Here is a 14,443-nt window from a genome sequence, read left to right as displayed (position 1 = left end):
TCAAAATCTGAAGCTTGTATTTACTGCAATGCATTATAGAAAGAATAACTAAGTTAAGAAACAAACTTAGTTCGATTATGAGTTTTGAAGAGACAAAAATATCTGCCAGTTATTCAGCTGCATGTGTTGCAGTTTTCCTTAGTATAATCTAAAACTAAACTAAGCTCAAAAGTTTTTTTTTCCAGCCATAAGGTCTCTAAGTCTTATTACTTACTATTTTGCATTCTGCAAATTATTTTGCAGAAGCCTCTTCTAGCAGAAATATTTTAAAAAATCCACCAAATTACTACATTTGCTATATATGCCTAGATAACCATAATTAACAGAAATGTCCTTGTGTACATGTGCGTACATGCATTGTGCTGGTCTGTATATGTTAGAAAAATTGTACCTCAGCAACACATTTGGGACATCTCCAGTCACCTTTTGGAACATCAGGCAAAGGAGGTATTAAGCAAAAAGTGTGGTAGCTGTCATCACACCCATCACACAGCAACAATTTATCCTCATTGTTTCCCCGACCACAAAACAAGCAGACGTATAAGTCAACCTGGAGAAAAGTAAATTTCTTGTAATCCGATGACATTTATATATAATCCGACAGTTGTTACATAAACGTATTTCTATCCTTCATGCCACAGGACAGTTTCCAAAACTTAAATGGGAAACATCTAGTTCTCTACAGTGGAAATAATAAGGGATGGAGTTGTACATCTGTATCAACTCCCATACCAATTCTAAAGAAATCATAAATCTACTTCCTAGGCAAACAAGTGCAGAAAATAGAGAGGTGCTATTGAGATCAGAAACAGAAAGATACATACAAACTAGAGTTTTAGTATGAGTCAAAATTGGACGTCAAAAATTATAGGCTGAACTACAAATTTTAATAATGGACTACTATTCATAAACACAGCAATAGATATTACCTCTCTAATTTTCAAACTACTTTAATAAAACGTAGGCATTTTATTTTCTTATTCCTTTACCTACATCTTTCCAGCCTAGACAAGCAACAAGATATCAATGACTGACATGTTGTAAAGCAAACTTACAAAGTTGACAGATAATGCCCCTTTCCGCTGCCTCATCTGCATACCAAAAGCCTCAGATCTGGTACCTTTGCGTCTCCGAGGAATATCATCTGAAAAAGAAAATGCATAAATCATAAACCACAAAAAGAAACCATAAATCTACAATACAGCAGCCAACAGAAGCAAATATTAAATGAATTGTTTGACTAGATAAAGCAATAGACACAAGACTCATTAGTCACATGACTGCAACAAAGGGCTACAACATAGCAGTTCACAAAACATTTTGCCAAGGGAATCTAAAAGAATTTCTCAAAGATTCGTGTCTTTCATTTTACAAGATTCATATATTTTTTAAAAATGTCAGAAGAATATGGGTAGGATAGATCTCTGGCTTTTTTCCATTGTATTATTTAATGTGGGGGTAACTGCACAAACCAGAACTATTTTCTATTGCAAAGCTGGAAATTAGGCCAAAGCATACAAATCTATTCCCAGAAATGTATTTCAAAAATGGATTGAGAAAAGCCAATCCATATACACAATTGCAGAGGTTCTTTTTGGTCAGCAGTTGCTAGATTCACAAGTAGAATATCCTAAGCATCCACAACTCTACACCAAGAGAACAATTTTTACCTAATCCTTCCCAACTAAATTTAATTTAAATGTTCAGTAATGTATCTTTTCCAACAATAAAACCTTAATTTACTAGTTCATTTACAATTTTATGCCTATAGAGTGGTGTGGTGGCCTAGAGGTGGAGCTCTCGCCTTACAATCAGGAGGCTGTGGGTTCAATCCTAGGTAGAGGTCGATATTTCTCTCTCTGCACACAATGAGAATATATCTGCTGAATATAACTCCGCATTGGCGACAGGAAGGGCATCCGGCCAGTAATCTCCATTCAATTCCCCAGATTCCTCCCCTCAAGGGATTATGGGGTCATTAAAAGGAGAAAACTTCACAATTTTATACCTATGTAATGCCATTCTATGCATATGTAAATGCTCATTTTAACAGATATCCCATTATTTTGTTAAATCAAAAATACGGAATTTATCCGAGGCCACGACACTGTTTGGGTATGTTAAAAGCCTCACAATAATTCACTTTGCATTTGCTCCAAGAAATGACAACTAATTACACACCCACAACTGTGCAATATCCAGTATTTACAATACTAAATGAACCTAAGCACCCAAATATTTTATCAGTATCAAGACTGAAAATATCTTAATCATTTTAGTTACTTATTTCTTTATAAAATTTATTGGCTGCCCATATTACCAGAGAGGCAGCTTATGTAATTAAAGCATGTATATACATATACATTAAAAGATAAATAAATAAAAAGCAAACATTAAAATTTAAGGATATGTAGGGAGGGAGGGGAGGAGATGGGGGAGAAGGTGGGATCTGTTGTTACTCGATCAGCTACCTCCACTCTGCTGTTCTCCCATTTGGGGCCCTAGGTCAATTGCCAGAGCCACATCTTGAGCCCTTATGAAAGGATAGAAGGGTTGGGGCCAACCTTATATTGGGGAGCAAGATCCTCCAGAGGGCAAGAGCAGAGGAAGCCCTCCTTCTGGATGCTGCCAGCCGGAATGATTGGATTGATGAGACCCGCAGCTTGCCTCCTTTGCCAGCACAAGTGGGACGAGCCACTTATAACATTACACTGTCAACTCATAAAGCTCGATTCGAGGTGGCACAGGAGACAACTCCAATACTTAGTCAAGTGGAAGGGCTACCCCATATCAGAGGCATCTTGGATAAAGAGTACTATGTTTCCCCCAAAATAAGACAGGGTCTTTTGACGCCTGAAATAAGCGCTTGGCCTTATTTTTGGAGCGGTCTTACTTTTTTTGAGGTGTAGGAGGCCCGTTTACCTCAGCCTACCGCCCGTGGATCAGCTGATCCAGAGAGAGCTGGAAGTTTTGTCTGTTTCTGGCACACTCTTGTCAGCCCTAGCATCAGTGGACCTGCTGCTCTTTTTGCAGCCTCCATTAAGAGGCACAGTAGCTAGGGTTTGCAGGAAAGGCCTCTGCTAGGCCATTCCGCATGGATGGCAGGTGCATGTGGTCTGTGTGGGGCATGTCCTCCCCTTTCCCCATCCCAGGAAATGGCAGGGACCAGCTGCCCATGCAGTTAAATATTTTAGGGGAGGGCTTATTTTAGTGCATGCGCTCAAAAGCCTGATTGGGTTTATATCCAGAAGGTCTTATTTTTGGGGAAGCAAGGTAGGAAAATCCTGCATTACCAATAATAAAAAGTCAACAGTTAAATTTGAATTGCAATCTTACCTTCCTTTTCCTTTGTCCCCAACGTCAATCCCATCATCTTTGGTCCTGCTCCAAATATCTGAAGCTTCTTCAATTCAGTATTTCTACTCACCTCTCCTCCCTCTGCCTAAAGACAAGATTACATAAATTCACCATTACTATTTAGGCTGAAAGTAATTACTTTCTATGCTGGATGACTAAAAGTTACGAGCTGGATCAAATTCAACTTTCACAGCTATCTTTTTCAATAACAATGCTACTAAGGCACTTCAAAGGATAAACATTATTTTAATTTCTACCATCATCTTCAACATGTTTCAGACTAATGATACAAATTACCCTTCTTGGAAGGAAATCCAAACTACTAATAGAAGATAATTAAATTACATACTTCTATATATAGAGACCATCTACTATGCACTTTCCCAAACCAGTTAGGAAAAAAGTTATTATTTATTAAAGGAAAATGTTGAAACAAATAAGAATACAATTTTTTGATATTGCATTTACTGTCATTTATATCCTAACTTGCTTTAGACCCAAAAGCATGTATATTCTATTACATACCTCATCAGCAAAAATACCATTACCTGTAGCCCATAAGCATCAACTGTTCTATTTCTTCTAGTTGATAAGATATTCTAACCTACATTGCCTTATACTTCCATTAACTGCTTTCTTTTGCACAAGTTAAATATTTTAAACAGATTTCCTAAATAAATGTTTAATATATCATATTCTTTTTTTAAAAATGCTAAAAATCCTGCTGGTGAAAATATCATGTAACATGTGGAGTACTGGAAGACAATAGAAAGTGAGACTCAGAAAAACCAGATTAAAATGATTTCATTTCACCTTGTCTGATTTTTTTTTAATTAGTAACTATTTAAAAGAAAAAGATTCAAAACCTGTTTTGATTCAAACCATAGAAAGAATTCTATTAGGAACTACAAATTTCACATCCAGATATTACACAGAGAAATTCTGAAACATAAGACAGAATTGTTTGCCTGGTTCTTAGCATTTGAAATGATGTTATAATTCTATCCATTCCACAAGCCAAGTATTTCTGAAAACATTTAATTGTTTAACTTTGTTCTGAATATTCAAATCACATGAAATATAACAAAAGAGCTTGTAACTAGATCATTTTTGCGGGGGCAAGGACGGCCTCTTCAAGTTTTCTATCTACACAATTCCATTTTAACTGATGATAGCAAGGTCACAACCTGACTACCTCTGTTCTACAATAATCCCAATTAAAGCTAATTAGTGACAGCAACTGTGTTTTAAGGAGGAGATGAAAAAAATGGAACAAAGATTACTGGGGAAGTATCCTGATATTTTAATTATAATCTTCACAGTAGGTGGGGTTACTGATGCTTATTTTGGCTGCTTGTTTGAATGGTCTGTAAAAGGTACAAGGGCCAATGTCCCTTAAAACTATCAACATTTTACTATTAAAGCTACATAAATACAACTGAAATTATTGTGGATATTTCATACACTTTTCCAATTTGGGAAAAATGGCCATTCAAATGCTAGAATGAAAATGATCTCTTTCAGCCTTAAACCAACACATTTAAAGGGCACAAAGTTTCAAAGGACATTTCTCAAAACAAACGCATTCTAAAATCCAGATTTAAAGAATTGAAAAGATTTTTTAATGTGTATTTTTAACTCTACCCTCGAAGGAAAACTTCAGCAGAATCTGGGGAAAACCACTCTAATCTACAAAAGTATGCCAATGGGAATTGTCTACCTAATTCAAATATCCAATTCCAAAAACAGCTGCAAAACAAGATGAACCTTGAGAATTGGATAGGATAATGAAAGAGTTTTGCCCTTCCCAAGGAAATAAACAAGGGAAAAATACAAAACATCAAAATCAGTTTTTCTTAGAAATTTGAATGAAATATTGCCAATAAAGGTAGAATTCTTAAAGCATAAAGTTCATAGTTTGTGGCTTGCTTTATTGCCTTCTTGTCTGATCCTTCTATTGTTCCTACACATATAAATTGTTGTGTTTGAGTAACTCAGCTGCACATCAGTTTTTAGTTTTAAGAATTGTAGGGAAGGGACCTTGTGGCCAAAGCTATACACAACTTTTCTCTTGGGCTTCTTTGAGTCAAACAGGAAGAGAATGGAATTTAAATAATTATTGGTAGCACATAATTCTGATGAAAAGTCTCCTAACTCACATGGGAGAAAATAGTTATTTTACTAAAGACTGGGGAAATTATATAGAAGAGCCAGACACTGTCTAGAAAATACTCCTTGCTGCAAGCATTTTCCAAATTTAATTGGCAACCACATATTCGTAAAATGTTTTATTACTCCTCACACTAAAATTTTGAATAGTCTGAATAGTCTGAGTAGAAGCCAAAACTCCTTATCTTTTATTTATTGCTAAAGCATACATACACACACACACACACACACACAGAGTTTGTGTATACACAGATTAACATATATAGCAAACTTAGAAATAATAGTTGTGTATGTTGTACTAAATGTTTTGATGACATTCAATAAACACATTAATTGTTATAAGGTAGACCACTTCATAGTTTATATCAAAGCACAGCATGTTTAGGCGAAGTTTGAGATGTTAGCTTGCCTAAGCCCTCTAAGCCCTTAAAGGAGAAAATCAAACTTCCTAGCTTGTAGTTTGAACCACATGCTATACCAGATGATGCTCATGCAAAGCTCAACAGCTATCACAAATAAAATCTGTTGTTTTTTTTTAATAGGTTTATCAACCGAAGAACTATTATTAGATTATACTGCATTTTTATCCAACACTTTGAAGTCTCACTGTGGTCTCCTTGCACAAATCTTACAACCAGATAAAAGCCACTGCATTTTAATGCTTCTGCACTGCACTGAATTTAAAGGCAGTCTATGTAGGGTGGCCAATAGCCTGAGTACCTGGGACTTCACACGTCTGGTTCTTTTCAGCACAACATTCATTCTTGCACCCTGTTTTGGAGGAGACTGAGCATCAACAGCAACTTCCTCAACTTCCACTTTTTCTTTAAGATCCAAGTCTGGCTTTTGGATGCCCTACAGAACCACAACACAAAAGGACAATAGATTGATTGGATCTGGGATGTCAGTCTGGTTTCAAACTGTACATAGCTACTGGGAGAAAAAGGCCTCCCAATAGTGACACATTATATATGTCATTTGGACAGATTCACCCAAATAAAATTAGCAATTTTCCAAATGCTTTTATTTAGCCCAAAACAAAAAAACAAAAAAACCCTTTGAGTTTGACTTTCAAACTTTCAGTGTTCTCATCTTATCTAGCTAAAGAGATACAAAGAGACCAAACTCCCCAAATAATATGGCTCTCATTAAGAAGACATTTTAAGTAAGGTAAATGCACATTAGACATGTCAACCTAGTACAGGTAGTCCTTGACTTATGACTGCAATTGAGCCTAGCATTTCTGTTGCTAATGTGTCATTTGTTAAGCGAGTTTTGCCTCATTTTACAACCTTTCTTGCCACATTTGAGTGAATTGCTGCAATTGTTAAGTTAGTAATACAGTTGTTAAGTGAATCTGGCTCCCCCGTTGATGTTGCTTGTTGGAGAATTATGAAAGGTGATCATATGACTCAGTTGCCAAGTATCTGGGATTTGGATCACATTAACATGGGGATGCTACAATGGCTGTGTGAAAAACAGTCATGTCACTTTTCAATGCCACTGTAACTTTGAACGGTCACTAAATGAACTATTGTAAGAGAAGGACCCTAAAAAAGTGTGTAATTTGATTTCTTGCCAATAAAATGCTCTCACCATAAGGCTAACACCAGACTGGAAAAGTTCATAAGGATATAAGATCCGTTCGTAGTGTGACTTCAACAGTGAACCTGTTGCTTTTCCTGGTAAATAACCCAACCGGCTTGCCACTTTAGACCATTTCTTCTCTTTAGTGACCATTTCAAATCCTCCTTTGCTGGCAACAATCTAAAACAAAAGTTAAAAACAATGTGGCTGCAGATTTCTACAGATTGAGATTGGATACAAAGCAAATATCTGCAAAATAAAACTACAAACATTATTTAAGCAACCTAGACATTTTCTTCCTCCAAACTTTTTCTTATCTACATATGTAAATAACTAGCTAAGCAGTTTGCACATCTGCCATTTAACCATACAATAGTCTGAAACATTCAGTTTGATTAGTCATGTTCTGAAACACATTAATTTAACTTGCAATTATCTAATTCAGAAAAGCTGAAATTCTTATAGAAGTTTATATCAAGAGCCCTAAAGCAGCAAAATAGAGCATGTATATAGATCTTTCAAGATTATGTTTATCATCATTATTAGGTAAAAATAATTTAGGGGGGGGGGGTGTTGTTCTCTTCCACTCACTCTTTCTGGTTTAAACAACCAAAAGTTTGTGAAGGACAGACCTTGAAAAGAGTGAAAACATAGCTGATTACAAAGAAACTAATTTTAAAATAGAGGACTTATTTTTCATTTTGCTAAAGCTGTTTTAAACAAGTAGAAGGTGCAACAGTAACAATAAAGTAACAATGTATCATGTACCAGGAAGAGAATAGACCTTTATAGGAGCAGGAAGGTGAAATGTTGCTTTAGGAGAATCTTGGACAAAGATTTGATCAAGAATAGACTGTACTAATTAACTTAGGCTGACTATTGCACTATAATGAAAATTTAACACTTTTAAAAAGAATCCTAAAGAAGTTAATTATTTTGGGAAGTTTTCGATTATATTGATTTTATAGTAAACTAACAAAAATGACTTCTCAAAAATCTGAACGTATCTCTTACTCTTCCCATCCAGTCATTCCTTAATTTCTCAAATGAATTACACCGGTGTATCATTTATTTGAAGACTTCTTGAAATATATTATGTAATGATTTAAAGATTAAAACAATGTTTTATAGCTTGCTGATACAGAATATTACATGCACAAAAATTTCTTGCTGCCTTAAGATACAAAATAATGCACTGGTATGTGTTATAGACTATCTTGGCCATAATATGGATACTTCCTTTACAAAAGAATTGTGCATCCTTTACAGTGGAAAAGCTAGTTCAGCTATCTATCACTTGCCTACCAAACCTCTACAGATTCCCCACTTACCTTGCTCAGTGAATAAAGATCTAATATTTTTCTTTCTACTACTGGAATTTTCAGTGTAGATCCTTGAAGTTCCCAGAATTTTGCTAGGTGATCTAAGAAATCCAACTTCACTCTAGTCATTGCCTAATAATCAAACAAACAAAAGGTATCATACAAATTTGATGTATAAAGTTCTCTGTCTACAAAAGCAAATGGAAATAACAGAAGAGGCCATTTCAGCTGTTTCAGAGAAACTGTCAAATATCATACTTGTGGAGTTGCTATGAATTCTGTGAGGGTGTGTGTGTGTCTTAAAATGATAAATGATTACATTCCACACTAGTGAAGGCTGAAAAAACCAGGGGCAATCATTAAAGAATTATGGAAACAGACAGGTGTATCCAGGTATACCAACAATTGTATAACATTCTCCATATTTCAAATTCCTCGTAAATACATTGTAGGAGACTTTTGGCAAAAGATGTTGCTTCCTCTTGCCTGGGCGAGGGGGGAGATTAAGGACAATTATTCAAATGGTCTGAAATAAAAGATGTGATTAATCCTAATAATGATTAGCTGGAACTCTACTTTAAAGATCACTTGTTTAAAACAAGTCGTAGTTGTAATAAATCCCTGTTTATTGAGCTCAAATAAAACAAGATAAAGATAAAAGCAAATACTGGCAAGATTGGAAGAAGAGCAAAATAGTACACTATAACCTCTCAATCTTAAACTATATTTTAATATCAAGTCTGAACCAGCTTTATCTTCCATAGATACTCATTACTATGGAATTAGTCATTATCAATATTAAGTTCTACCAAAATCCATGAAACATGAGTGCTGATCAGCTCTTCCCTCTTTCGCTCTCTACTGCATAATGCAGAAGAGATAAGATACACTAATTAGCTACACTACCTCAACTACCTTAGGTTAATATATTCCTGTAGATTCCCCCTGTAGTATAAAAGATCATAACCAAGCCCTTGTGTTAGTTTTTAACCCATGAAGGGCTGCAAAGTAGAACTGCCAAGTATGCAATAATGGTTAAATAATGAATACTTTTATGCTTTCCTCCTGCCATAATGAGTGTCCAAGAGAGCCACTGGCACTGACAAAAGAACCCAGATAGAAATTAGTTCTAGTCAACTATCATTTTTACTGGAGCATCAGAAAGTTACTTAATATGTGTACTTATAAAACAAAATTTACTCATAAATATTGGGAGAGTTATTTTATAGAATTATATCAATATAACATAAGAAACTGTGTGGACTTTTCAGGTCATTCATCCAACCATCTCACCAAAAAATTCTAAGTAGTCCAATACTGATGACTAGAAACTTACCTCCAGTTCATTCAAGCGCTGCACCCGTGGAGTAAAACGAAAGTTTTGCACATCACATGCAAAAGGAGGCTGCCAATCCTAAATGGGTAAACAAGGAAAGCCACATTTTAAAAAAAACAAGCCTTCAATAAAACAACAAACACGACTTATATATTCTTTTTTGTTTAACTTTTGAATGATTTACAAGCATTCCATGAAAAGCTGAAAATATTTCAGGTAGAAAGAGTATTATAAAATGAGTAAATTTTCATACAATCTATTATATTTGCCCTAATCCTAGCAACTCCAGAATTCATATACAGCAGATTAATACTATACAGAAAAAAATACAAAATTATTAGAACAAAGCTAGGATTCACTATGTTGCAATTTAGAATCTGACTTTCTTGAACTTTAACTTGATTGTTTTGAGCATGATGCAGTTTGGCCAAAAATAAAGTATCTGTATTGTTCTGTATTTTGATGGAGAGAAATTTCAGAGGAATTTCCCATGATAAGTAGAACAAGGGTAGTGTTTTTTAGCCTCTCCAACTCCTCTTCCACATGACCAGTGTACCAATACACCACACTTCAAGCATGGCACACTCCACTGGCTAATCTACCCGTTCCCCATTTCCCCAGTGCCTTCCTTTGCTACTGCCTTATTCAATCAAAAATGTTTGACTTCCTGTTTTCCATCCTGGAACACCTGTCCCCCAGAAAATGTTTTTCAGGTCCATGTCTAGATAGAACACGTATCTCTCTCCATACCTGAACTTTGCAAATTTGCCCATTCCATTCCATACACAGAACAATCAGTGCATTGAATTGTTTGCATGTCCCTAATCAAAAAAGTGTTACAAATGTTGACCCAAATTACAAATCTATAAATACTCTAAAAATGGCACATCACTCAGCAGCTGCTCTTGTCTTTGTAACCCTCCCCTTCTTCTCATACAACTAAAGAAGTGATTGCTACTTTTCATGATTTTTTTTAAAGCATAGTATTTCTCTCCAACTAAATGTATTTGTACTTATGCAATGAGTTAGAATGCAGCCGGCTATACTGGAATATAGAATGACAGTTTATTTTAAATGTTTAACAATATGAATCAGAACATCTGTTATTCATCACTAGTTATTAATTTTAAGCTGTATATTTTTGACAATGTAACCTATTCATTATGCAGGTGTTAAATAAGTTAAAATGAGACATTTAAACTGAATAAGACTGGGAATTATTATGTTTCATTCCAACAGATATTTTAATCTGATGTTACTTGACATGATACAAATATAAGCATTCTTTCAGTGTAATATGTCACAAGGCCAAATACATGACTTCCATAGCTTTGAACACAAAGCTAAGGGGGAAAAAAACCACCAGAGATACAGATGTAATGGCTGTTTTTTTCCTGCACTTACAGAACTTACATGGCTTAGACCTCATTCCAAAGAATTTTTTTACTTATTGTAGCTGATCTATATTAAATATCTTTTTATACTTGAAAAGCAATCTGATTTGCAAATTGAAGCCTAAAACTCCTCCATCAGCATCAATTCAATTCCTGGTTATGACAACTCTTAATAATTAAGTGACAAAGAAAAAAGCTGAGAAGTGATATGACTTATAATTGTTTTTCCCCATTACCCTTTGGAGTAGAAGGCAGAAAAGAGGGGGAAAGGAGCTGAATCTCAGGCTGATTACATCGCTTTGGAGTTAAAAAGAGCCAGGTGAATAAAACTGCTACTGCACAGAAAAGGGAGCAAAGATGGAAGCCTTGATCTAGACTGACCTTGGGTGATGAAGGGGAGTGTCTATCGGGAACTAGAAAAGAGTTATTCAGGACTATGCATTCTAATCTCTTTTAAGGAGATTTTCTTCAAATTAACACCATGGTTTAACCTACAAGAGCTCTTGAAACAGAGAGCAGAAAAAGAATCGGGAGTGTTTTTAAAATATTTACAAGGGAGAAAACCAGTAGAGAGACAGAGGCAGCAGGCTACTGGGGCTGTACACCACACAGTACAATAGGGACTATGTACTTCTAGACAAAGAGATGCAAAGCAAAATTATTTTCATGGAGAACCCAGACCGATACAAGAGACAAATGCGGTTTTTTTCATGGAGGCCAGGATAGTGTTTAAAAGCCAGAGCTTTCTACCCTGTATTGACAGAATTTAGCTCACCCAACCCCACTTCAAGAGAGCGACACCGACTGCAACTCAAAATCCCTCCCCCCTTCCTCCCGATAAATTTAAGCCATCTGGCCAGACTCGATCACAAGAGACGGTATTTTAAACACACACACACACACCATTAGGAGCTCTCTCTCTTTCTCCTTCCCCGGGAGCCAGAATTTACCCTTCTTCGCCTGCCTAGTTGAATCTATACGGTTCCCACTTCGTTCTCGCTTTCCCCAAACAACGTTTCAAAGGAGGCTTTATTATATAGCGGGGCTGTTAAGCAAAGTTTATTTATGAATGAACAGAGGGGTTGTTGTTGTTGTTTTTCCCTCCCCTAATTCGGCGTCGGCCCATCGTGACAGAGACGCCATTGCTGCAAAAAAGATCAAAGACCTTTCGGAAAAAGTCCGAAAACCAAAGGGCTCCCTTCGCCACCTTTCCCTCAACCCCATCCGAATCAAAGGGGGGAGCCGGCGGGCGGCCTTTGAGGAGGGGGAAGAAAAGAGAAGCAACTTCTTCAAAAGAGCGAAGACGACGAACACCCCGAGACCTCTCCATCCCTTCCCCGGCGGCCCGGCGGGTACCTTAGGCGGCCTGATCTTGCAGATGCCCGTTTTCTCCGCCAAGGGTCGGATGCGGCAGATGAAGCCGAGGGGGTTGCTGAACTCCTCCCAGCTGGGCTCGAAGACGGGGCACTCGGGCGGAGGCACGAATTCCGCCACGTAGTGCGGCCCATCCAGGCCGTCGTCGTCCCCCGACATGGCGGCGGCGCCGTCGTCCCTGCCGCCGCCGCCTCAGGACCCCGGGCGAGAAGCTCAGCTGGCGGGGAGCGGAGGAGAGGAAAAGAAAAGGCGAAACCGCTCAAAGATGGACCGGAGGGCGGAGGGACATCCCGGTACCCAGCGAGGAGCAAAGGCGATCCCGGCCGACGAGCAGCGGAGTCCTTCCGAGGCGAGGCCGCGGCTCCCTCAAGGCCGGTCCAGGCCTCTCCTCCCCTCACGTTTGTTTTTGTTCGCCCCCCCGCAAGGATTGGTGCTGCTTTGCGTGTATGTTTTTTTTTCCTCCTTTTCCTTTTCCTCCCCTTGAGAGGCTCAGCGGAAGTGACGCGCCTCAGTTAAATCCCCTTTCTCGCGGAAGCGACTAAATCATATCCTTCCGCCGATCTTGTTTTAAAATATAAGACATATACATATATATGTAGTCCCGGCTCTGTTGTTGTTGTTTTTTTAACCGCTCTCTGGGTCTCAAGCGCTTCTCTCGCTCGGCGTTGTCCGCTTTAGCGCCTCATCCGACGAAGCTCGAGGGCGCTGAGCGAGCGAGGATGGGTGTGGGAGTAGGAGTGGGGGAAAGAGTATGTATGCATGCGCGCGCAAGTCTTTCTTTCGGCGGAGTCGTTCTACCACAAGAACTTCCGGTGCCGAAAGCTCGTTTCTCTCCCCCCCACCTCCACTTTTCGGGTTCTGTGTGAAGAGATTGTGCCCCGCCCCTTTCCGTGCAATCTTTGCCAGGGCGCGAGCGCTCTTCTTTCTCTCTCTCTCTCACACAAGACTATCTCGTCAGTTAAGCATCGCATTCCTCTCGCGTCCGGCCGACAAAGAGAAACCCGGACTCCGCCCACTTAACGAGTCCCACGAGCCAAGAAAAGTACCGAACTCCCCATAGGCCCCGCCCTCCGTGTCTCCACAGTAACCGTCCGCCCCTTCTCCCCCCCCCACTCCCCACCCCCCCATAAAAAACACGGTCACCTCAGCGCCCCCCCCCCCCGCAGTCCCTCAACGAACTTCCTCGGGAGATCGTCTGTGAGAAGAGGGTGGTGTTTTCTTCTTCCTTTTTTTTTTTTGCAAAACTAATTAGCATTCCCTCAACACCTTGGAACTTTCATGCCATAAAACAACTTCGCGGCTGAAGAGAATATTCGTGCAAAATAATTGGTTAATTGTCTCTTGGAATGGTTACTTTATTTACCAACAAGTATCAGGATAGGCATGGACACATGAACAAATGGCACAACTAAATGGATATGTAGATATAAATAAGCTAAACTCTTTTAAGGACCGTGTAAAAGGAAAACCTTTGTTTTCCTCTTTTCCTGAAAAAAATCAGGTTTCTGTGGCTCACCTGTTTTCTTTTGGCTCAAAAAAGCTAAGTAGGGCCAGACCTGGGCCTTCTATCTGCCTTTCAGTTGTAGTTACAAGAGTCATATTATAAACGATGTTATATATCAACGATGCTACGAACCTGCCTTCCATTGAGGACCTGTATACTGCACGAGTCAAAGAGGCCTGTGAAAATAACTATAGAGCCCTCACCCTGGACATAAATTGTTTCAACTTTTACCCTCAAAACGATGCTATAGAGCTTCAAGCACATCAAGACAACTACACACAAGAACAGTTTTTTCCCCAAATGCCATCACTCTGCTAAACAACTAATTCCCACAACACTGTCAAATTATCTACTAAGACTGAATTACTATTATTCTTCTCTTCCCTCCTAGTACCTATCT

At 38.2% G+C, this 14,443-nt stretch overlaps 1 protein-coding gene across 2 annotated transcripts in view; it reads right to left on the bottom strand.

Annotated features, from left to right (window-relative positions):
• KDM5A (lysine demethylase 5A) overlaps positions 1–13,478 on the bottom strand; it is a 51,892-nt gene extending 38,414 nt beyond the window's left edge. The window contains exons 1-8 of one of the 2 annotated variants that reach the window (XM_032220964.1): positions 12,522–13,478; positions 9,772–9,849; positions 8,445–8,567; positions 7,123–7,293; positions 6,247–6,381; positions 3,337–3,442; positions 1,056–1,144; positions 392–550 (exon numbers count right to left, since the gene is read on the bottom strand). In XM_032220964.1, the coding sequence (XP_032076855.1) occupies positions 392–550; positions 1,056–1,144; positions 3,337–3,442; positions 6,247–6,381; positions 7,123–7,293; positions 8,445–8,567; positions 9,772–9,849; positions 12,522–12,698 (1,038 nt within the window). In that variant the 5' untranslated portion in view covers positions 12,699–13,478. The remainder of the gene's footprint in view (positions 1–391; positions 551–1,055; positions 1,145–3,336; positions 3,443–6,246; positions 6,382–7,122; positions 7,294–8,444; positions 8,568–9,771; positions 9,850–12,521) is intronic. The other variant, XM_032220965.1, reaches the window with a different exon arrangement.
• Between the last annotated feature and the right edge of the window lie 965 nt (positions 13,479–14,443).

The sequence above is a fragment of the Thamnophis elegans genome, chromosome 7, assembly GCF_009769535.1.
Source record: "Thamnophis elegans isolate rThaEle1 chromosome 7, rThaEle1.pri, whole genome shotgun sequence".
In the NCBI taxonomy this organism is placed as follows: Eukaryota; Metazoa; Chordata; class Lepidosauria; order Squamata; family Colubridae; genus Thamnophis; species Thamnophis elegans.
Note: the sequence above shows the minus strand (reverse complement) of the source record. Positions and strands in the feature narration are given on the sequence as shown.